Raw genomic sequence first — 23,937 nt, 5'->3', positions numbered from 1 at the left:
CCTGCCCGGGGTGGGGGGGCAGCCTAACGAGGGGGGGGCCCTAGGGTGAGGGGACCCCCCCATCGGGGCGCTAGGGTGGGGGGAGCCCCGTATGAGGGTCTTTTGGGGGGGTTCCCTATATTGGAGTGGGTGGCCCCCGTAATGGGGGGGTTTTGGGTGGGGGGAGCCCCCATATTGGGGGGCCTTAGGGTCGAGGACCCCCATTTAGAGCTTGGGGGGGTCCCCAATATTAGGAGTCCTGGGGGGACCCCATGATGGGGGGGCCATGGGGGGTAGGGGACCCCCATATAGGGGGGGAGAGACCCCCTTTTTGGGGGGGGCTCTGTGGGGGTGGCCCGTATGGGGGGCTGGGGTGGACCCCCATTATGGAGGGGATCCTGGGGGACTCCCTGATGGGGGGGGCCCTGGAGTGCGGGACCCCCCCCCTCACTGGGAGGGAACCTGGGGGGGCGGTGCTCATAAAAGCTAATTTCCCCCTCTCCATTTTTCCTATTAAAAACCTCCAAATTGGGCAAATATGTTCAGGTGGGGGGAGGCCAGGCGGGGGGATCTCCCCTCGCACCCCAATCGGGGGGGGGTCTCCCCATCGCATACCCCGGGGTAACACCGCGAGGCCGGGGGCAAATCCCAGCAGACACCCCCAGTCGGGGATTAATTACCCCCCAATCCGGATTAATACCCCCTGCTGCCCATGGGATACTCCCAATCTGGGGTAATACCCCCCCAATCCGGATTAATACCCCCGGTGCCCATGGGATACTCCCAATCTGGGGTAATACCCCCCCAATCCGGATTAATACCCCCTGCTGCCCATGGGATACTCCCAATCTGGGGTAATACCCCCCCAATCCGGATTAATACCCCCGGTGCCCATGGGATACTCCCAATCTGGGGTAATACCCCCCCAATCCGGATTAATACCCTCTGCTGCCCATGGGATACTCCCAATCTGGGGTAATACCCCCCCAATCCGGATTAATACCCCCTGCTGCCCATGGGATACTCCCAATCTGGGGTAATACCCCCCCAATCCGGATTAATACCCCCTGCTGCCCATGGGATACTCCCAATCTGGGGTAATACCCCCCCAATCCGGATTAATACCCCCTGCTGCCCATGGGATACTCCCAATCTGGGGTAATACCCCCCCAATCCGGATTAATACCCCCGGTGCCCATGGGATACCCCCAGTCTCAGGTCACCCCCCCTCAGCCCAGAGTAATAGCCCCCCAGCACCCATCGGATTCCCCCCCCCAGCACCCATCAGCTACCCCAGATCCTCGGCGGTGCCACCCCAGCACCCATCAGCCACCCCGGGGCGCCGGAGCCGCGGCTGTCAGACACCCAAGGGTCCTTCGGCAACGCCACCGCGCCCACGGGACGCACCCACGGGTGACGGGGCCGTGCCCATGGCCACCCTGGGTGCTGCAGCGATGCCACCTCAGGGTGCCTCAGCCGCCCCCGGGCGCCCGTTAAGCACCCAAGGGTCCTTCTGTGATGCCAGTGCGCCCACGGGTGACGGGGCCATGCCCGCGGCCACCCCGGGTGCTGCAGCGATGCCACCTCAGGGTGCCTCAGCCGCCCCCCGGGTGCCCGTTAAGCACCCAAGGGTCCTTCGGTGATGCCAGCGCGCCCACGGGACACCCTGGGTGACGGGGCCGTGCCCGCTGGCCACCCCGGGTGCTGGAGTAATGCCACCTCAGGGTGCCTCAGCCGCCCTGGAGCACCCGTTAAGCACCCAAGGGTCCTTCAGTGACGCCACCGTGCCCACGGGTGACAGGGCCGTGCCCGCGGCCACCCTGGGTGCTGGAGCGATGCCACCTCAGGGTGCCTCAGCCGCCCCGGAGCACCCGTTAAGCACCCAAGGGTCCTTCGGCGACGCCAGCGCGCCCACGGGACGCACCCACGGGTGACGGGGCGACACCACCCCGGCGCCCATCACGTCGTTCCCCCCCCAACCCCCCACACCCCGGGGGGCCAACCGGGAGCCACGTCATCCCAGCACCCGCCAGCGCCCCCCCCCCGGCCCCGTGCCCACCCTCCCCACCGGCGCGGCCGGCCTTAGCCCACTTTGGGGGGGTTGGTGGCCCGCACGCCCTGCTCGTAGGTGACCCGCTGGCTGATGAGATAGTGGGCGGCCTGCGTGGCGGCCGGCGGGCCCGTGATGGTCACTTTGCGGTTGCGGGTGCCGGGGATGAACTCGCCCTTCTTGGAGATCTGGATGCGGGCGCCCGTGAGCTCCTGGTACTCCACCAGCGTCTTGCCCCCCTTGCCCAGGATGGCGCCCACCAGGTTCTCCGGCACGGCGATCTCCACCAGCTCCTTGGCGTTCTCCACCAGCTTCTCGGGCGCCAAGAAGGAGCCGGCCACGAGAGGCGACGCCGTGCCCAGGTAGCCGTTGGCGGCGGCGGCGGCACCGCCGGCGGCGGCCAGCGAGCCCAGGGCGAAGGCGGGCGCCGAGGTGCCGGCGGCGGCATCGTTCGCGTAGGAGGCCAGCAGGTTGGCGGCGGCGGCGGCCGCCGGGTTGGCGCCGGCCGCCACGGCCGCCAGCACGCCCGAGGCGGCGGCCGAGTTGAGCCCCAAGCCCAACGCCGCCGGGTTGTAGCCGTAGCCGGCCAAGGTGTTCAAGGCGGCGCTGATGGCCAACAGGTCGCCGCCCGAGAAAGCGGGCAGCGCGCCGCCGAAGGCGCCCACGCCGCCCAGCCCGCCGGCACCCAGCAGCCCCGAAGCGGCGGCGGGCGGCAAGGCGTCCGTGGCGCTGGCGTAGGGCGAGCCGGTGGGGTTGGAGTTGGCCACGGGGCCGGCGACGTTGGCGTAGCTGATGTTGAGGCAGCTGCTGCTCTGCGGGTCCTCCTGGATCTTGTGCACGATGGTGTGCACGGCCTTGAGCACCTGGGCCGGCTCGCCGCTCACCGTCACCACCCGCTCCTGCAGGTTGAGGCCCTCGGGCTTCTGGCTCAGCTGCACCCAGGCGCCCGACTGCTCCATGATGGCCTTCACCGTGGCCCCCCCCTTGCCGATGATGAGCCCCGCGGTGCTGTTGGGCACGATGAGCTTGGCCTGCGGGCGGGCGCCCGTTAGCGGGGCAACGGGGGAGGTTGGGTGGGGGGGGGCGCATGGGGATGGGGACTGCTTGGGGCTGGGGTTCGGGGTTGGGATGGCCCTGGGGCTGGGGGTGAGGGTTGGGGTCCTGCTGGGGTTGGGGTCCCGCTGGGGTTGGGGATGCCCATGGAGTTGGGGGTCAGGGGTGGGGTTCCCCGTGGGGCTGGGGTCTCCATGGGGCTGGGGGTGAGGGTTGGGGTCCCGTTAGGGTTGGGGTCCCGCTAGGGTTGGGGGTCTCTATGGAGTTGGGGGTCAGGGGTGGGGTTCCCCGTGGGGCTGGGGGTGAGGGTTGGGGTCTCGCTAGGGTTGGGGTCCCCATGGAGTTGGGGGTCAGGGGTGGGGTTCCCCGTGGGGCTGGGGTCTCCATGGGGCTGGGGGTGAGGGTTGGGCTCCCGCTAGGGTTGGGGTCCCCGTGGGGCCAGGGTCAGGGGTGGGTACCCGTGGGGCTGGGGGTCAGGATTGGGGTTCCCATGGGCCGGGGTCCCCGTGGGGCCGGGGTCAGGGGTGGGTCCCCGTGGGGCTGGGGTCCCCGTGGGACTGGGAGTCCCCGTGGGGCTGGGGTCAGGGGTGGGTCCCCGTGGGGCCGGGGTCCCCATGGGGCCGGGGGTCAGGGTCCCCGTGGGGCTGGGAGTCCCCGTGGGGCCGGGGTCGGCCCCGGGGCGGCGGTTCAGCACCACGGACAGCGGCAGCGGCCGGCACCGGCACCGGGAACGGGAACGGGGACGGGGATGGGGATGGGGATGGGGATGGGGACGGGGATGGGGATGGGATGGGGATGGGGATGGGGACGGGGATGGGGATGGGGATGGGGATGGGGATGGGGACGGGGATGGGGATGGGGATGGGGATGGGGACGGGGATGGGGACGGGAACGGGGATGGGGATGGGGACGGGGACGGGGATGGGGATGGGGATGGGGATGGGGATGGGGACGAGATGGGGATGGGGACGGGGATGGGGATGGGGATGGGACGGGGATGGGGATGGGGATGGGGATGGGGATGGGGACGGGGACGGGGATGGGGACGGGGACGGGGACGGGAACGGGGATGGGGACGGGGACGGGGACGGGGACGGGGACGGGGATGGGGATGGGGACGGGGATGGGGATGGGGACGGGGATGGGGACGGGGATGGGGATGGGGATGGGGACGGGGACGGGGATGGGATGGGGATGGGGACGGGGACGGGGACGGGGACGGGGACGGGGATGGGATGGGGACGGGGACGGGGACGGGGATGGGGACGGGGATGGGGATGGGGACGGGGATGGGATGGGGATGGGGACGGGGATGGGGACGGGGACGGGGATGGGGACGGGGATGGGGATGGGGACGGGGATGGGGACGGGGATGGGATGGGGATGGGGACGGGGATGGGGACGGGGACGGGGACGGGGATGGGATGGGGACGGGGACGGGGATGGGGATGGGGACGGGGATGGGGATGGGACGGGGATGGGGACGGGGATGGGGATGGGATGGGGACGGGGATGGGGACGGGGACGGGGATGGGGACGGGGACGGGGACGGGGATGGGATGGGGACGGGGACGGGGATGGGGATGGGGACGGGGATGGGGATGGGGATGGGGATGGGATGGGGATGGGGACGGGGATGGGGATGGGGATGGGGATGGGACGGGGATGGGGACGGGGATGGGGATGGGATGGGGATGGGGACGGGGATGGGGATGGGATGGGGATGGGGACGGGGATGGGGATGGGGATGGGATGGGGATGGGACGGGGATGGGGACGGGGATGGGGATGGGATGGGGATGGGGACGGGGACGGGGACGGGGATGGGGACGGGGATGGGGACGGGGACGGGGATGGGGACGGGGATGGGGATGGGGACGGGGACGGGGATGGGGATGGGGATGGGGACGGGGATGGGGACGGGGATGGGGACGGGGACGGGGACGGGGATGGGGATGGGGACGGGGACGGGGATGGGGACGGGGACGGGGATGGGGATGGGGATGGGGACGGGGACGGGGACGGGGACGGGGATGGGGACAGGGATGGGGACGGGGACGGGGATGGGGACGGGGATGGGGACGGGATGGGGACGGGGATGGGGATGGGATGGGGACGGGGATGGGGATGGGGACGGGGATGGGGATGGGGACGGGGACGGGGATGGGGATGGGGACGGGGATGGGGACGGGGATGGGGACGGGGACGGGGACGGGGATGGGGATGGGGACGGGGACGGGGATGGGGACGGGGACGGGGATGGGGATGGGGATGGGGACGGGGATGGGGATGGGGATGGGGACGGGGACGGGGACGGGGACGGGGATGGGGACAGGGATGGGGACGGGGACGGGGATGGGGACGGGGATGGGGACGGGATGGGGACGGGGATGGGGATGGGATGGGGACGGGGATGGGGACGGGAAGGGGACGGGAACGGGGACAGGAATGGGAACGGGGATGGGGATGAAACTGGGAACGGGGCTGGGAATGGGAATGAGAATCGGGCTGGGACTGGGAATGGGGCTGGGACTAGGAACGGGACTGGGAACAGGAACAGGAATGGGACCAGGAATAGGAATGGGACTGGGAACGAGGCTGGGAATGGGACTGGGAATGGGACCGGGACCAGGGCTGGGAATGGGGCCGGGACCGGGAATGGGACTGGGAATGGGACCGGGACCGGGACCAGGGCTGGGAATGGGAATGGGACTGGGAACAGGGCCGGGAATGGGAATGGGACCGGGACCAGGGCTGGGAATGGGGCCAGGAATGGGAATGGGACCGGGAATGGGAATGGGACCGGGGCCGGGACCCACCTGCTTGGCCCGGTCGGGGTTGACGGTGGTCTGCGGCTGGAGGACGCTGGCGGCCTCGGGCTTGGCGGCGGCCTGCGGGCTCTCGCGCACCTTCTCGGCGATGAAGCCGTGCACGGCGGTGAGGGCCTCGGCCGTGCCTTGCACCAGGCACACGCGCTCCGTGGTGCCTGCGGGGCGAGCGGGCCGCGGGGCCGAAGGGGCTCAGCGCCGCGCACGGGCCGAGGGGCGCGGCCGGAGCGACGGGTGCTCGTGCGACGGGGTGCTCGTGCGAGGGGGGTGTGCTCGTGCGACGGGGTGCTCGTGTGATGGCGGGTGCTCGTGCGAGGGGTGCTTGTGCAACGGGGGTGCTCGTGCGACAGGGTGCTTGTGCAACAGGGGGGTGCGCGTGCGACGGGGGGTGCTCGTGCGATGGGGTGCTTGTGTGATGGGGGTGCTCGTGCGATGGGGGGTGCTCGTGCGACTGGGTGCTCGTGCGACAGGGTGCTCGTGCGAGGGGTGCTTGTGTGATGGGGGTGCTCGTGTGATGGGGTGCTCGTGCGACAGGGTGCTTGTGCAACAGGGGGGTGCCATGCGACGGGGTGCTCATGCAAGGGGTGCTTGTGCAAGGGGTGCTCGTGTGGAGGGGGTGCTTGTGCGACGGGGGCGTGCTTGCGCGATGGGGTGTTTGTGCAACAGGGGGGTGCTCGTGCAACGGGGTGCTCGTGCAAGGGGTGCTTGTGCAACATGGGGGTGCTCGTGCGACGGGGGTGCTCGTGCGACAGGGGGGTGCTCATGCAACGGGGGTGCTTGTGCAACAGGGTGCTCGTGCGACGGGATGCTTGTGCAACAGGGGGGTGTTCGTGCAACGGGGTGCTTTTGCGATGGGGGTGCTCGTGCGGGAGGGGGTGCTCGTGCAATGGGGGTGCTCGTGCGACGAGGGTGCTCGTGCGATGGCGGGTGCTCGTGCGAGGGGTGCTTGTGCAACAGGGGGGTGCTCATGGAACAGGGGGGTGCTCGTGCAACGGGGTGCTCGTGTGATGGGGGTGCTCGTGCAAAGATGCCGGTGCCAAGGGCAGCCCGTGCAAGGGTGCTCGTGCAAGTGGTGCTCGTGAGAGAGGGTGCTCGTGCAATGGGGGGGTGCTCGTGCAAAGGTGCCAGTGCCAAGGGCAGCCCGTGCAAGGGTGCTCGTGCAAGGTGTGCCTGTGCGAGGACCCTCGTGCAAGGGGTGCCCATGCAAGGGGTGCTTGTGCGAGGGGTGCCCGTGCGAGGACCCTCGTGCAAGGGGTGCCCATGCAAGGTGCGCCCACATGAAGACCCTCGTGCAAGGGGTGCCCGTGCGAGGGGTGCTCGTGCGAGGGGTGCCCGTGCGAGGACCCTCGTGCAAGGGGTGCCCATGCAAGGGGTGCCCACATGAGGACCCTCGTGCAAGGGGTGCCCATGCGAGGGGTGCCCGTGCGAGGACCCTCGTGCAAGGGGTGCCCGTGCAAGGTGTGCCCACATGAGGACCCTCGTGCAAGGGGTGCCCGTGCGAGGGGTGCCCGTGCGAGGGGTGCCCGTGCGAGGCACCCCTCCCATCGGAGGCCCCGCCCCCGCCTCAGTTTCCCACCCCTCCCCCCCACTGCCCCTTGGCAACGGCCCCGCCCCACTCCCCTGGCGATGCGGCCCGGTCACCGCGGCAACCGGCCCCCCCTGGGCCTGTCGCCGTGGCAACGGCGGCCCCATTGTCCCCGCGGCAACAGAGGAGGCCTCAGCCCAGCGCCACGGCGACAACCCCGGCGACGGCCCCGGACGCCCCGGTGACGGTCCCCGAGTCCCCCCCCCCACCGATGCCGCGGCGATGACCCCGACACCCTGGCAACGACCCCGGCGCCACGGCAACGGCCGCGGCGACGACTCCGGCGCCACGGCAACGGCCCCCAACCCGCCAGCGATGCCCCCGGACACCTGGGTCCCCTCAGCAGGGCCGAGGGTGCCGCCGGCCCGGCCCGCGGCGGCTTGCACGCCGCTCGCACGAGCACCGGGGCCCTTGCACGAGTGCCCCGGCCCTTGCACGAGTGCCCTGGCTTTTGCACGAGTGCCCCGGCCCTTGCACTAACACACAGACCCTTGCACGAGCGCACTGGCCCTTGCACTACTGCACTGACCCTTGTACCAGTGCACTGGCCCTTGCACCAGCGCACAGGCCCTTGCACGAGTCCCCTGGCCCTTGCACGAGTCCCCTGGCCCTTGCACCAGCACGCAGCCTGCTGCACGCGTGCCAGGGCCCTTACACCAGCACGCAGCTCTTCGCATGAGCACGCAGCCAATTGCACGAGCACACAGGCCCTTGCATGAGTGCCCAGGCCCTTGCACTAGTGCCCAGGCCCTTGCACGAGTCCCCTGGCCCTTACACCAGCACGCAGCTCCTCGCACGAGCGCGCAGCCGATTGCACGAGCACACAGGCCCTTGCATGAGTGCCCAGGCCCTTGCACTAGTGCACAGGCCCTTGCACGAGTCCCCTGGCCCTTGCACCAGCACGCAGCCTGCTGCACGCGTGCCAGGGCCCTTACACCAGCACGCAGCTCCTCGCACGAGCGCGCAGCCGATTGCACGAGCGCGCAGGCCCTGGCACGGCGCGCACTGGCCCTTGCACGAGCGCAGCAGCCTCGGCCCGAGCAGCCGGGCCCGTACACGGGCGCAGAGGCCCTGGGCCGAGCGCCGGGGCCCCGGCCGGGGCGGCCGCCGAGCCGGCCCTCGCACGAGCGTGTGCGCGGGGCCGCCCTGCCCGCGGCCCTTCCGGCCATTGAAGGCCTTTTCCTCCCGGCGGACCCGGCCCTGCCGCCTTCCGGCTTCCTCCGGCGCAGCCCGGGGACCCAGGCGTCCGGCCGCCCCGCCCCCGGCCTGCGAGAGGGCCCAGGCGTCCGGGCCTGGCCGGGGCCCCAGTAAGCGGCTTAGAGCCCCCCCCCCACCACCCCGGATTAGGGCTCCCCCCCTTCTCCCCCCACTAAGCTCCTGGCTTGACCCAAAAACAGGCCCCGGGGGAGGGGAGGGGGGCTGAGGGGCCCAGGCGTCCGGGTAGTATTAGGGGGCTGGGGGGAGGGGCGAGGAGGACCCCCCCATGTCCCCCCTCCAGCCCCCTCCATCGTCCCCCACGGCCCTTTGCTGGGCCCCATCCCTCCCTCCCTCCATCCCTCCTTCCATGCCTCCATCCTCCATCCCTCCCTCCTTCCATCCCTCCCTCCCTCCATCCTCCATCCCTCCCTCCATCCCTCCCTCCATCCCTCCCTCCATCCCTCCATCCTCTCTCTCTCCTCCCTTCATCCCTCCATCCCTCCCTCCATCCTCCATCCCTCTCTCCATCCCTCCCTCCATCCTCCATCCATCCCTCCATCCCTCCCTCCTTCCATCCTCCATCCCTCCCTCCATCCTCCATCCCTCCCTCCATCCCTCCCTCCATCCTCCATCCATCCCTCCATCCCTCCCTCCTTCCATCCTCCATCCCTCCCTCCATCCCTCCTTCCATCCGTCCATCACTCCCTCCATCCTCCCTCCATCCCTCCATCCCTCCCTCCATCCTCCATCCTCCATCCATCCCTCCATCCCTCCCTCCTTCCATCCTCCATCCCTCCCTCCATCCCTCCTTCCATCCGTCCCTCCATCCCTCCTTCCATCCCTCCCTCCATCAGCCCCCACAGAGCCCATAGATCCTCACGGAGCCCATAGGTCTCTATAGATCCCCATAGGTCCCGTAGCCCCCGGAGATCTGCACAGCTGCTGTAGAGCCTGTAGCCTCTGCAGCCCCCAGAGATCCCATAGCCCCCATAGAGCCTATAGCACCCAGAGCCCCCCAGAGATCCCATAGCCCCCATAGAGCCTATAGCGCCCAGAGCCCCCCAGGGATCCCATAGCCCCCATAGAGCCTATAGCACCCAGAGCCCCCCAGAGATCCCATAGCCCCCATAGAGCCTATAGCGCCCAGAGCCCCCCAGGGATCCCATAGCCCCCATAGAGCCTATAGCCTCCAGAGCCCCCCAGGGATCCCATACCCCCATAGAGCCTATAGCCTCCAGAGCCCCCCAGAGATCCCATAGCCCCCATAGAGCCTATAGCGCCCAGAGCCCCCCAGGGATCCCATACCCCCATAGAGCCTATAGCGCCCAGAGCCCCCCAGAGATCCCATAGCCCCCATAGAGCCTATAGCGCCCAGAGCCCCCCAGGGATCCCATAGCCCCCATAGAGCCTATAGCGCCCAGAGCCCCCCAGAGATCCCATACCCCCACAGAGCCTATAGCCTCCAGAGCCCCCCAGGGATCCCATAGCCCCCATAGAGCCTATAGCCTCCAGAGCCCCCCAGAGATCCCATAGCCCCCATAGAGCCTATAGCCTCCAGAGCCCCCCAGGGATCCCATAGCCCCCATAGAGCCTATAGCCTCCAGAGCCCCCCAGGGATCCCATAGCCCCCACAGAGCCTATAGCGCCCAGAGCCCCCCAGGGATCCCATGGATCCCAGAGAGCCTATAGCCTCCAGAGCCCCCCAGGGATCCCATGGATCCCATAGAGCCTATAGCCTCCAGAGCCCCCCAGGGATCCCATAGCCCCCATAGAGCCTATAGCCTCCACAGCCCCCCAGAGATCCCATGGATCCCACAGAGCCTATAGCCTCCACAGCCCCCCAGGGATCCCATAGATCTCCACAGCCCCATAGATCTCCAAAGTCCCCATAGAGCCTATAGCCTCCAAAGCCCCCAGAGATCCCACATATCTCCATAGCCCCATAGATCTCCAAAGCCCCCGTAGAGCCTACAGCCTCCACAGCCCCCAGGGACCCCACATGTCCCTCTAGACCCCGTGAATCTCCACAGGCCCCATAGATGCCCGTAGGGGCCCCGGGCCTCACCGGGGTAGAAGTCCTTGGACTTGGAGAGCTTGATGGTGGCGCCGGTCTCCTTCTGGAGCTGCACGATGGTCTGCCCGCCCCGGCCGATGATGGAGCCGGCGGCCGAGCTGGGGATGAGCACCTTGAGGAAGTACTCGCCCTCCTCTGGGGCGCAGCCCGTCAGCCGCGGGCCCAGGCGTCCGGGGCACCCGGCGGCGCAGAGCCAGCTGGACCCATCTGCAGCCCCCGCCAGACCCCCCGGGATCCCTCCCGGTCCATGCACCGCCCCCAGCAGACCCCCCCCCCTCCAAAGCAGGGATGCCCCAATCCAGGGACACCCCCCACCAGGGACCCCCTACAGCCCCCACAGCCCCCCTGGGACCTCCCCAATCCAGGGACCCCCCTACACCCCCCACAGCCCCCCTGGGACCCTCCTAATCCAGGGACCCCCCTACACCCCCCACAGCCCCCCGGGACCCTCCTAATCCAGGGACCCCCCCACCAGGGACCCCCTACACCCCCCACAGCCCCCCTGGGACCTCCCCAATCCAGGGACCCCCCTACACCCCCCACAGCCCCCCTGGGACCCTCCTAATCCAGGGACCCCCCCACCCAGGGACCCCCTACAGCCCCCACAGCCCCCCTGGGACCCTCCTAATCCAGGGACCCTCCTACACCCCCTATAGCTCCCCCTGGGACCCCCCCCAATCCAGGGACCCTCCTACACCCCCCACAGCCCCCCTGGGACCCCCCCAATCCAGGGACCCTCTTACACCCCCTACAGCCCCCCTGGGACCCCCCCAATCCAGGGACCCTCTTACACCCCCTACAGCCCCCCAGGACCCCCCCAATCCAGGGACCCCCCTACACCCCCTGCAGCCCCCCCGGGACCCCCCTAATCCAGGGAACTCCTAGGACCCCCCCCCAGATCCCCCAATCCAGGCCCTTCCCAGTCCAGGCTCCCCCCAGACCCCAATTAAGGTCCCCTCCAATCCAGGGCCCCCCCTCCAAACAAGGGACCCCCCCCAAAACCAGGGAACCCCCCCCTCGGACCCACTGGGACCCCCCTAAACCAGGGACCCCTCCCTCAATCCACAGACCCCCCCCAGCTCCCCCCCCAAACCCAGGAACCCCCCAGAACTCCTCCTGGGACCCCCCCAAAATCCAGGGACCCCCCCCAGGGACCCCCTGCCCCCCCCGCTGCCCCGGCCGCAATGTATTGTGGGAAATTCCCTCCTCTTCCCCCCCCCGCCAGGGGATGGAGACGCCCCCCTCCCCCCCCCCCGCCGAGGATGCTGCTGCAAAGGCTGATGGGAATTTCCCTCAGCATCACGCTCCCGGGGCATTGTGGGATAGCTGCCCCCCCCCATGGCTGGCCCCAGCCCCCCCTCCGTGTCCCCTCTGTGTCCCCAATGTCCCCCCAGCCCGTGTCCCTTGGTTGGGCCCCGGGGGGGGGGAGGTCTGTGGCCGATGGGCAAATGTCGGGGGGGGGGGACATGGGGGGACGTGAAGGGACACGGGGGACACGGGGGGACATGGGGGACACTGGGGGGACACAAGGGAAAACAAGGGATATGGGGGCCAAGAGGGACACGGGGGGACACAAAGGGACACGGGGGGGACACAAAGGGACGGGGGGGGACACAAAGGGACACGGGGGGGACACGGGGGACACCGGGGGGGACACCGGGGGACACCGGGGGGGACACCGGGGGGGACATGGGGGGGCACAAAGGGACACGGGGGGGACACAAAGGGACATGGGGGGGACACAAAGGGACACGGGGGGGACACGGGGGACACCGGGGGGGACACCGGGGGGGACATGGGGGGACACAAAGGGACACGGGGGGGACACCGGGGGGGACACCGGGGGGGACATGGGGAGACACAAGGGGACTTGGGGGGACACAAACGGACACGGGGGGGACACGGGGGGACACCGGGGGGGACATGGGGAGACACAAGGGGACATGGGGGGGACACCGGGGACGACACAAAGGGACACGGTGGGGACATGGGGGGACACAAAGGGACATGGGGGGACATGGGGGGGCACGAAGGGACATGGGGGACACCGAGGGTGACACAAAGGGACACGGTGGGGACATGGGGGGGACACAAAGGGACCTGAGGGGACATGGGGGACACCGGGGGGACATGGGGGGACACAAAGGGACATGGGGGGACATGGGGGGCACCGGGGGGACATGGGGGGCACGAAGGGACATGGGGGACACCGAGGGGGACACAAAGGGACACGGTGGGGACATGGGGGGGCACGAAGGGACATGGGGGACATGGGGGACACCGGGAGGGACACGAAGGGACACGGTGGGGACATGGGGGGGACACAAAGGGACCTGAGGGGACATGGGGGACATGGGGGGCACGGGAGTGGGGGGACATTGGGGACACGGGAGAGATGGGAGAGATGGGGGGGGACACAAGCGGGGGGGACATTATGGGACACAAGGGGACACGTTGGGGACGCCGGGGGACGGGGGAGAGGTGGGGGACACCGGGGGGGACCCCTAGGGACACGGGGGGACATGGGGGACCGCCAGGGGCAGCGGGGGGGACAGCGGGGACACGGGGGGGGGACACAGAGGGGACGCGGGGAGAGGACACGGCCGAGGCCTTCCTGCCCGCGGCGGGGTCCCCCTCGGGGTCCCCTGTGTCCCCCCCCCCGGGAGACCAGGGAGGGAGGGGACAAGACCGGGGGGGACCGGGAGTGCGGGGGGGGCAGCGGGGATGGGAGCGGGGATGTGGGGGGGGGCACCGGGGATGTGGGGGGGGGCAGCGAGGATGGGAGCGGGGATGTGGGGGGGGGCACCGGGGATGGGGGGGGGGGGGGCCCGGGCATGGGACTGGGGATGCTGGGGGGTGGGGGGCACCGGGGATGCTGGGGGGGGCCACCGGGGATGTGGGGGGGGGGCCCGTGCATGGGAGTGGGGATGCTGGGGGGGGGGCCACCGGGGATGGGACCGGGGATGCGGGGGGGGGGACGGGACCGGGGATGGTATCAGGGATATGGGGGGGGGGCAGCGGGGATGGGAGCAGGGATGGGTGCGGGGGTGCGGGGGGGGGCACCGGGGATGGGTGCGGGGGTGACAGCGGGCAGCGGGGATGGATGCGGGGGTGCGGGGGGGGGGGACCGGGGATGGGATCGGGGATATGGGGGGGGGGAACCGGGGATGGGTGCGGGGGTGCAGGGGGGGCACCGGGGATGCGGGGGGGGGACCGGGGATGGGAACGGGGATGCGGGGGGGGGGGAACCGGGGGCAGCGGGGATGGGACCAGGGATGGATGCGGGGATGCAGGGGGGGGGCACCGGGGATGGGAACGGGGATGCCGGGGGGGGGGGGGAGACCGGGGATGGGACCGGGGATGTTGGGGGGGGAACCGGGGGCAGCGGGGGGGGGGACCGGGGGCAGCGGGGGGGGGGACCAGGGATGGATGCGGGGATGCAGGGGGGACCAGGGATGCGGGGGGGGCCCGGGGGTGACAGCGGGCAGGGGGCCGGTCCGGGGGGTGCGCGGGGGGGGGCAGCGGGGATGGGTGCGGGGGGGGTGACAGCGGGCAGGGGGCCGGTGCGGGGGGTGCGCGGGGGGGGGCAGCGGGGATGGGTGCGGGGGGGGGTGACAGCGGGCAGGGGGCCGGTGCGGGGGACGCGGGGGGGGGGGCAGCAGGGATGGGTGCGTGGGGGGCAGCGGGCAGGGGGCCGGTCCGGGGAGTGCGCGGGGGGGGGGCAGCGGGGATGGGTGCGGGGGGGGGTGACAGCGGGCAGGGGGCCGGTGCGGGGGGTGCGCGGGGGGGGGGCAGCGGGGATGGGTGCGGGGGGGGGCAGCGGGGATGGGTGCGGGGGGGGGCAGCGGGCAGGGGGCCGGTGCGGGGGGCGGGGGGGGCGCTCACCGCCGGTGTTGGAGCGCTTGGTGCTGGAGGCCTCGGGGGGGGTCTCGAGCGGCCGCTTGCGGGAGTCGGGCGGGTCGGGGTCCATGTGCGGCGGCGGCGGCGGCGGCGGCGGCGGCGGCGGCGGCGGCGCCGGGAAGGGGCCGTTGTGCTGCACCGAGCCGCCTGCCATCGCGGGGGGCGGGGGCGGGGCCTGGCGGGGCGGGGCCTGGCGGGGCGGGGCCGGGGGCGGGGCTTCAGCCAGGGGGGCGGGGCGGGCTGCGCCGAGCTGCTGGGCAGGGCTGGGGGCGGGGCCTGGCGGGGAGGGGGCGGGGCCTCAGCCCGGGGGGCGGGGCGGGCTGCGCCGAGCTGCTGGGCTGGGCTGGGGGGCGGGGTCTGGCGGGGCGGGGGCGGGGCCTCAGCCTGGAGGGGCGCGGATGGGGGGGCTGCACCGAGCTGCTTGGCAGGGCTGCTGGGCTGGGCTGGGGGGCGGGGCCTGGCGGGGCGGGGCCGGGGGCGGGGCCTCAGCCCGGGGGGCGGGGCGGGCTGCGCCGAGCTGCTGGGCTGGGCTGGGGGGCGGGGCCTGGCGGGGCGGGGGCGGGGCCTCAGCCTGGAGGGGCGCGGGCGGGGGGGCTGCACCGAGCTGCTGGGCAGGGCTGGGGGCGGGGCCTGGCGGGGCGGGGCCGGGGGCGGGGCCTCGGGCCGGGGGGCGGGGCGGGCTGCGCCGAGCTGCTGGGCAGGGCTGGGGGGCGGGGCCTGACGGGGCGGGGGCGGGGCCTCAGCCTGGAGGGGCGCGGGTGGGGGGGCTGCACCGAGCTGCTGGGCTGGGCTGGGGGCGGGGCCTGGGGGGGCGGAGCCGGAGGGGCTGCACGGAGCTGCTGGGCTGGGGGCGGGGCCTGGCGGGGCGGGGCAGGGGCGGGGCCTCAGCCCGGGGGGGCGGGGCGGACGAGCTGCACTGAGCTGCTGGGCTGGGCTGGGGGCGGGGCTTACTGGGGCGGGGCGGGGCCTCAACCCAGGGGGCGGGGCCGTGCCGGCTGCACCGAGCTGCTTGGCGGGGCTGGGGGGCGGGGCCTGGGGGGGCGGAGCCGGAGGGGCTGCACGGAGCTGCTGGGCTGGGGGCGGGGCCTGGCGGGGCGGGGCAGGGGCGGAGCCTCAGCCTGGAGGGGCGGGGTGAGCAGGCTGCACTGAGCTGCTGGGCAGGGCAAGGGGAGGGGCCTGGAGGGGCGGGGGCGGGGCCTCAGCCTGGAGGGGCGCGGGGGCTGCACCGAGCTGCTGGGCAGGGCTGGGGGCGGGGCTTACTGGGGCGGGGTGGGGGGCGGGGTCTCAACCCAGGGGGCGGGGTGCGCAGGCTGCACCGAGCTGCTGGGCAGGGCCAGGGGGCGTGGCCTCAGCGAGGGAGGCGTGGCAGGGCCTCTCGGGGGCGGGGCCACCACCTGCGGTGGGCGGGGCTATTGCAGTGGACGGAGCCACCTGCTGCAGCTGAGGGGGCGGGGCCGGCGGCCGCGGGGGCGGAGCTGTCATCCCTGGAGTGGGCGGGGCCTGAGCCGCCTGTCCTCAGCCGGTGGGCGGGGCCTAACGGGGTGGGGCCGTTGTGTTGCAGGGAGCCACCTGCTGTCACCGGTGGGGGGCGGGGCCTGGGGCCAGGGGGCGGGGCTTGGCGGTCCCCACAGGGGGATCCCCGGGGCAGGGATCCGCCGGGGACAGCTGGGATCCCCCCGGGGCAGGGATCCACCGGGGGGTCCCCCGGGGACAGTCGGGATCCCCCCCGGGGCAGGGATCCACTGGGGGATCCCCCAGGGACAGTCGGGACCCCCGGGGCAGGGATCTACCGGGGGATCCCCCAAGGACAGCTGGGATCCCCGGGGCAGGGATCCGCCGGGGACAGCTGGGTTCCCCCCGGGGCAGGGATCCACTGGGGGATCCCCCAGGGACAGTCGGGACCCCCGGGGCAGGGATCCACCAGGGGATCCCCCGGGGACAGCTGGGATCCCCCCCCCCGGGACAGGGATCTACTGGGGGATCCCCCAAGGACAGCTGGGATCCCTGGGGCAGGGATCCACCAGGGGATCCCCCGGGGAACAGCTGGGATCCCCCCCGGGGCAGGGATCTGCTGGGGGATCCCCCGGGGACAGTCGGGACCCCCGGGGCAGGGATCCACCAGGGGATCCCCCGGGGAACAGCTGGGATCCCCCCCGGGGCAGGGATCCACCAGGGGATCCCCCGGGGACAGTCGGGACCCCCGGGGCAGGGATCCACTGGGGGATCCCCCGGGGACAGCTGGGATCCCCCCCCGGGGCAGGGATCCACTGGGGGATCCCCCAGGGACAGCTGGGATCCCCAGGGCAGGGATCCCCTGGGGGACCCCCCAGGGACAGTCGGGACCCCCGGGGCAGGGATCTACCAGGGGATCCCCCAAGGACAGCTGGGACCCCCGGGGCAGGGATCCACCAGGGGATCCCCCGGGGACAGCTGGGATCCCCCCCGGGACAGGGATCCCCCAGGGGATCCCCCGGGGAACAGCTGGGATCCCCCCCGGGACAGGGATCCACCAGGGGATCCCCCAGGGACAGCTGGGATCCCCCCCGGGACAGGGATCCCCCAGGGGATCCCCCAGGGACAGTCGGGACCCCTGGGGCAGGGATCTGCTGGGGGATCCCCCGGGGACAGCTGGGATCCCCCCGGGGCAGGGATCTGCTGGGGGATCCCCCGGGGACAGCTGGGATCCCCCCGGGGCAGGGATCTGCTGGGGGTCCCCTGGGGAACAGCGGGGATCCCCCCGGGGCAGGGATCCACTGGGGGATCCCCCGGGGAACAGCTGGGATCCCCCCCGGGGCAGGGATCTACCGGGGGATCCCCCAGGGACAGTCGGGACCCCCGGGGCAGGGATCCACCGGGGGATCCCCCGGGGAACAGCTGGGATCCCCCCGGGGCAGGGATCCACTGGGGGATCCCCCGGGGAACAGCTGGGATCCCCCCCGGGGCAGGGATCCCCCAGGGGATCCCCCAGGGACAGTCGGGACCCCCGGGGCAGGGATCCCCCAGGGGATCCCCCGAGGACGGAGCTGGGACCGGCAGGGACCCCCCAGGGAAGGGTCGGGGATCCGCCGGGGCTCGGGGGATCCACTGGGGAGGGATCTACTGGGGCAGGCAGGTATCCCCAGCCGCTCCCCCTCCCTGCCTCCCCCCCCGCCCCCGGCGGGGGCTGGCCCGGACGCCTGGGCCCCCTCCAGCCCCCGGCAGGGGCTGCCGCTCGCCCGGACGCCTGGGCTCGCTGGAGCCGGGGCAGGAAGCTCCGGCCTTGGAGCCGTTTCCTGCTGGGGGCGGGGGGGGGGAGCCGGACGCCTGGGCCCCCTGCAGCACAGGGGAGAGGGTCCGCGGTGAGAGCAGGAGCCCGGACGCCTGGGCCCCCTGCAGCACAGGGGAGAGGGTCCGCGGTGAGAGCAGGAGCCCGGACGCCTGGCCCCCCCCCCCCCCCCCCACCGCCCGCCTTTGTCTGCCCACCCCCGGACGCCTGGGTCCCTCCGGCTGGGCCCCCTCCCCAACTCCGGGCCAGGGGGAGAGGGGGCTCCCGCCCTCCCTCCCTCCATCCTCCAGCCCCTATAGCCCTCCGGCCCTCCCTCTCCCCCCTCCTGTCCATCCCCCTCCCTCCTGTCCATCCCTCTCCCTCCTCCTGTCCATCCCTCTCCCTCCTGTCCATCCCTCTCCTCCCTCCTCCTGTCCATCCCTCTCCCTCCTGTCCATCCCTCTCCCCCCTCCTGTCCATCCCTCTCCCTCCTGTCCATCCCTCTCCCCCCTCCTCCTGTCCATCCCTCTCCCTCCTTCTGTCCATCCCTCTCCCTCCTGTCCATCCTTCTCCCTCCTCCTGTCCATCCCTCTCCCTCCTGTCCATCCCTCTCCCTCCTCCTGTCCATCCCTCTCCCTCCTGTCCATCCCTCTCCCTCCTTCTGTCCATCCCTCTCCCTCCTTCTGTCCATCCCTCTCCCTCCTGTCCATCCCTCTCCCTCCTTCTGTCCATCCCTCTCCCTCCTCCTGTCCATCCCTCTCCCTCCTCCTGTCCATCCCCCTCCCTCCTGTCCATCCCTCTCCCTCCTGTCCATCCCTCTCCTCCCTCCTGTCCATCCCTCTCCCCCCTCCTGTCCATCCCTCTCCCTCCTGTCCATCCCTCTCCCCCCTCCTGTCCATCCCTCTCCCTCCTGTCCATCCCTCTCCCTCCTCCTGTCCATCCCCCTCCCTCCTGTCCATCCCTCTCCTCCCTCCTCCTGTCCATCCCTCTCCCTCCTGTCCATCCCTCTCCTCCCTCCTCCTGTCCATCCCCCTCCCTCCTGTCCATCCCTCTCCTCCCTCCTCCTGTCCATCCCCCTCCCTCCTGTCCATCCCTCTCCTCCCTCCTCCTGTCCATCCCCCTCCCTCCTGTCCATCCCCCTCCCTTCTGTCCATCCCCCTCCCTCCTGTCCATCCCTCTCCCTCCTCCTGTCCATCCCTCTCCCTCCTGTCCATCCCTCTCCTCCCTCCTCCTGTCCATCCCCCTCCCTCCTGTCCATCCCTCTCCTCCCTCCTCCTGTCCATCCCCCTCCCTCCTGTCCATCCCTCTCCTCCCTCCTCCTGTCCATCCCCCTCCCTCCTGTCCATCCCCCTCCCTTCTGTCCATCCCCCTCCCTCCTGTCCATCCCTCTCCCCCCTCCTGTCCATCCCTCTCCCTCCTGCCCATCCCCCTCCCTCCTGTCCATCCCCCTCCCTCCTGTCCATCCCTCTCCTCCCTCCTGCCCATCCCTCTCCCTCCTGCCCATCCCCCTCCCTCCTGTCCATCCCTCTCCCTCCTGCCCATCCCCCTCCCTCCTGTCCATCCCTCTCCTCCCTCCTGTCCATCCCCCTCCCTCCTGTCCATCCCCCTCCCTCCTGCCCATCCCTCTCCCTCCTGCCCATCCCCCTCCCTCCTGTCCATCCCTCTCCCTCCTGCCCATCCCCCTCCCTCCTGCCCATCCCCCTCCCTCCTGTCCATCCCTCTCCCTCCTGCCCATCCCTCTCCCTCCTGCCCATCCCCCTCCCTCCTGTCCATCCCTCTCCTCCCTCCTCCTGTCCATCCCTCTCCCTCCTCCTGCCCATCCCTCTCCCTCCTGTCCATCCCTCTCCTCCCTCCTGTCCATCCCTCTCCCCCCTCCTGTCCATCCCTCTCCCTCCTGTCCATCCCTCTCCCTCCTCCTGTCCATCCCTCTCCCTCCTGCCCATCCCTCTCCTCCCTCCTGTCCATCCCTCTCCCTCCTGTCCATCCCTCTCCTCCCTCCTCCTGTCCATCCCTCTCCCTCCTCCTGTCCATCCCCCTCCCTCCTGTCCATCCCTCTCCTCCCTCCTCCTGTCCATCCCCCTCCCTCCTGTCCATCCCTCTCCTCCCTCCTCCTGTCCATCCCTCTCCCTCCTGTCCATCCCTCTCCTCCCTCCTCCTGTCCATCCCCCTCCCTCCTGTCCATCCCTCTCCTCCCTCCTCCTGTCCATCCCCCTCCCTCCTGTCCATCCCTCTCCTCCCTCCTCCTGTCCATCCCCCTCCCTCCTGTCCATCCCTCTCCTCCCTCCTCCTGTCCATCCCCCTCCCTCCTGTCCATCCCTCTCCCTCCTGTCCATCCCCCTCCCTTCTGTCCATCCCTCTCCCCCCTCCTGTCCATCCCTCTCCCTCCTGTCCATCCCTCTCCTCCCTCCTGCCCATCCCTCTCCCTCCTGTCCATCCCTCTCCCTCCTGCCCATCCCCCTCCCTCCTGTCCATCCCTCTCCCTCCTGCCCATCCCCCTCCCTCCTGCCCATCCCCCTCCCTCCTGTCCATCCCTCTCCCTCCTGCCCATCCCCCTCCCTCCTGTCCATCCCTCTCCCTCCTGTCCATCCCTCTCCCTCCTGTCCATCCCTCTCCCTCCTTCTGTCCATCCCTCTCCCTCCTGTCCATCCCTCTCCTCCCTCCTGTCCATCCCCCTCCCTCCTGCCCATCCCTCTCCCTCCTGTCCATCCCCCTCCCTCCTGTCCATCCCTCTCCCTCCTGTCCATCCCTCTCCTCCCTCCTGCCCATCCCTCTCCCTCCTGTCCATCCCCCTCCCTCCTGCCCATCCCTCTCCCTCCTGTCCATCCCTCTCCTCCCTCCTGTCCATCCCTCTCCCTCCTGTCCATCCCCCTCCCTCCTGCCCATCCCTCTCCCTCCTGCCCATCCCTCTCCCTCCTCCTGTCCATCCCTCTCCCTCCTGCCCATCCCCCTCCCTCCTGTCCATCCCTCTCCCTCCTGTCCATCCCTCTCCCTCCTCCTGTCCATCCCCCTCCCTCCTGTCCATCCCCCTCCCTCCTGTCCATCCCTCTCCCTCCTGCCCATCCCCCTCCCTCCTGTCCATCCCTCTCCCTCCTGTCCATCCCTCTCCCTCCTGTCCATCCCTCTCCTCCCTCCTCCTGTCCATCCCCCTCCCTCCTGTCCATCCCTCTCCCTCCTGTCCATCCCTCTCCTCCCTCCTCCTGTCCATCCCTCTCCCTCCTGTCCATCCCTCTCCTCCCTCCTCCTGTCCATCCCCCTCCCTCCTGTCCATCCCTCTCCTCCCTCCTCCTGTCCATCCCCCTCCCTCCTGTCCATCCCTCTCCCTCCTGTCCATCCCTCTCCTCCCTCCTCCTGTCCATCCCCCTCCGTCCTGTCCATCCCTCTCCTCCCTCCTCCTGTCCATCCCCCTCCCTCCTGTCCATCCCTCTCCTCCCTCCTCCTGTCCATCCCCCTCCCTCCTGTCCATCCCCCTCCCTCCTGTCCATCCCTCTCCCTCCTGTCCATCCCTCTCCTCCCTCCTCCTGTCCATCCCTCTCCCTCCTGTCCATCCCTCTCCCTCCTGTCCATCCCTCTCCTCCCTCCTCCTGTCCATCCCTCTCCCTCCTGTCCATCCCTCTCCCTCCTGTCCATCCCTCTCCTCCCTCCTCCTGTCCATCCCCCTCCCTCCTGTCCATCCCTCTCCTCCCTCCTCCTGTCCATCCCTCTCCCTCCTGCCCATCCCCCTTCCTCCTGCCCATCCCTCTCCCTCCTGCCCATCCCTCTCCCTCCTGTCCATCCCCCTCCCTCCTGTCCATCCCTCTCCTCCCTCCTCCTGTCCATCCCTCTCCCTCCTGTCCATCCCTCTCCTCCCTCCTCCTGTCCATCCCTCTCCCTCCTCCTGTCCATCCCCCTCCCTCCTCCTGTCCATCCCTCTCCTCCCTCCTCCTGTCCATCCCTCTCCCTCCTGTCCATCCCTCTCCTCCCTCCTGTCCATCCCCCTCCCTCCTGTCCATCCCTCTCCCTCCTTCTGTCCATCCCTCTCCCTCCTGTCCATCCCTCTCCTCCCTCCTGTCCATCCCTCTCCCTCCTGTCCATCCCCCTCCCTCCTGTCCATCCCTCTCCCTCCTGTCCATCCCTCTCCCTCCTGTCCATCCCTCTCCTCCCTCCTCCTGTCCATCCCCCTCCCTCCTGTCCATCCCTCTCCCTCCTGTCCATCCCTCTCCTCCCTCCTCCTGTCCATCCCTCTCCCTCCTGTCCATCCCTCTCCTCCCTCCTCCTGTCCATCCCCCTCCCTCCTGTCCATCCCTCTCCTCCCTCCTCCTGTCCATCCCCCTCCCTCCTGTCCATCCCTCTCCCTCCTGTCCATCCCTCTCCTCCCTCCTCCTGTCCATCCCCCTCCGTCCTGTCCATCCCTCTCCTCCCTCCTCCTGTCCATCCCCCTCCCTCCTGTCCATCCCTCTCCTCCCTCCTCCTGTCCATCCCCCTCCCTCCTGTCCATCCCTCTCCCTCCTGTCCATCCCTCTCCCTCCTGTCCATCCCTCTCCTCCCTCCTCCTGTCCATCCCTCTCCCTCCTGTCCATCCCTCTCCCTCCTGTCCATCCCTCTCCTCCCTCCTCCTGTCCATCCCTCTCCTTCTCCCTCCCTCTCCTTCTGTCCTTCTGTCTCCCTTCCTCTCTGTCCATCCCTCCCTCTCCTTCTCCCTCCATCTATCCCTCTCCCTCTTTCCCCTCTGTCCTTCCCTCTCCCTCCCTCTCTCCCTCCCTCCATCCCTCCCTCTCCCTCCTTCCATCCCTCCTTCTCCCTCCGTCCCTCCCTCTCCCCGTTCATCCCTCCTTCTCCTTCTCCCTCTATCCCTCTCCCTCCTCCCCCCTCCGTCCTTCCCTCTCCCTCCTTCCCTCTCCCTCCCTCTCTCTCCCTCCTTCCATCCCTCCTTCTCCCTCCGTCCCTCCTTCTCCCTCCCTCTCCATCCATCTCTCCCTCCCTCTCCCTCCTTCCCTCCTTCTCCCCCTCTCTCCCTCCCTGTCCCTCCCTCTCTCCCCGTCCCTCTTCTCACCTCCTTCTGCCCCCTCCCTCCCCCGTCCATCCCTCTCCCCTTTCATCCCTCCCTCCCGTCCCCCCCCCCCCCGTCCTTCCCCCCCTACCCATCCCTCCCTCCATCTTTCCCTCCCTCCCTTGGGCAGGGGGCGGACGCCTGGGCCCATCCGCAGCCCAGGCAGGGGCAGCGGGGCCTAGTGGGGAGGGGAGTCGCGGCCTTGTGGGGCCCTGTCCGGTTTGGGGACCCCCGGGGGGGGTCCCGGCTCCCCCCAGAGCCCCTGCGGGTGACCCCGCCCGACCGCAGCGCGCTGAAACCCCGCCGGGGGCCCGGTCCCGGCTGAGGCCGCGCGAACTCATCGCACCGGCCGGGCCGCCCGCCAAGCGGCCGCCCCCTGCAGGAAGGGGGAAGGGGGTGCGGCGGGGCGGGCCCGCCCCCGCCGGCTCAGGCCAATCAGAAAGGGGCGCTGAGGGCGGCGACCAATCAGAGCGCGCGGAGGCAGGGCCCAGGGGTTGATAGGCGGGGCGGCTAGCCAATGAGATTTTGCGTTTGCGGGCGCCGGGGTTGGCCGGCGGGAGAGCCTGAAGGAGGTGTGACAGGCAGGAGTAAGAGCCAATCAGAGCCAACGGGGAGATTGATGGGCGTTCCCCGTGACCAATAGTATCCCGCGATGCTGCCGAAAGGCCTTCTGGGAGCCGCAGCGAGTCGGTAGAAGAAGGCGGAGTCTCGGTGCAGGGCCATGAAGATGGGCGGGGCGCCGTTTGGACGGACATCCGCTCTAGCCAACCAGCGCGGTGGGCGGGCGGACGGACGCTGGCTGCCGCCAATGACAGGCGGCGGAGCGGTTGACAGCCAGGAGCGCGGGCGAATGGGCGCGGGGTCCGAGGAGCCGCGGGCCCAATGGCGGCGGAGGGCGGGGCCTCCGGCGGAGGGGCAGCGCTCGGAGCCAATGAGCTGGGCGCGACGCGTGAGTGGCGGGGGGCCGGCCCAATAGGGGCGTGTCGGGGGCGGCGCGGCGGA

At 71.0% G+C, this 23,937-nt stretch overlaps 1 protein-coding gene across 1 annotated transcript; it reads right to left on the bottom strand.

The window, feature by feature from the left end:
* Positions 1-2,043: 2,043 nt before the first annotated feature.
* On the bottom strand, positions 2,044-14,798 carry NOVA2 (NOVA alternative splicing regulator 2). Its single transcript, XM_068910396.1, has 4 exons — positions 14,651-14,798; positions 10,757-10,900; positions 5,901-6,067; positions 2,044-3,060 (listed from the first exon to the last, which is right to left on the bottom strand). Exons 1-4 carry the CDS (start codon positions 14,733-14,735, stop codon positions 2,062-2,064), a joined length of 1,395 nt encoding a protein of 464 aa, XP_068766497.1. The 5' UTR covers positions 14,736-14,798; the 3' UTR covers positions 2,044-2,061.
* Positions 14,799-23,937: the final 9,139 nt, after the last annotated feature.

Source organism: Struthio camelus, chromosome 16 (assembly GCF_040807025.1).
Source record: "Struthio camelus isolate bStrCam1 chromosome 16, bStrCam1.hap1, whole genome shotgun sequence".
Taxonomy (NCBI): domain Eukaryota; kingdom Metazoa; phylum Chordata; class Aves; order Struthioniformes; family Struthionidae; genus Struthio; species Struthio camelus.
Note: the sequence above shows the minus strand (reverse complement) of the source record. Positions and strands in the feature narration are given on the sequence as shown.

Excerpts from the sequence above, each read along its gene's own strand:
- NOVA2 (XM_068910396.1), bottom strand. The coding sequence starts at position 14,735 with ATGGACCCCGACCCGCCCGACTCCCGCAAGCGGCCGCTCGAGACCCCC. Across the intron at positions 10,901-14,650 it reads CAAGCGCTCCAACACCGGCG|AGGAGGGCGAGTACTTCCTC; the intron begins GTGAGCGCCCCC and ends GCTGCGCCCCAG. Across the intron at positions 3,061-5,900 it reads ACCCCGACCGGGCCAAGCAG|GCCAAGCTCATCGTGCCCAA; the intron begins GTGGGTCCCGGC and ends GCCCGCCCGCAG.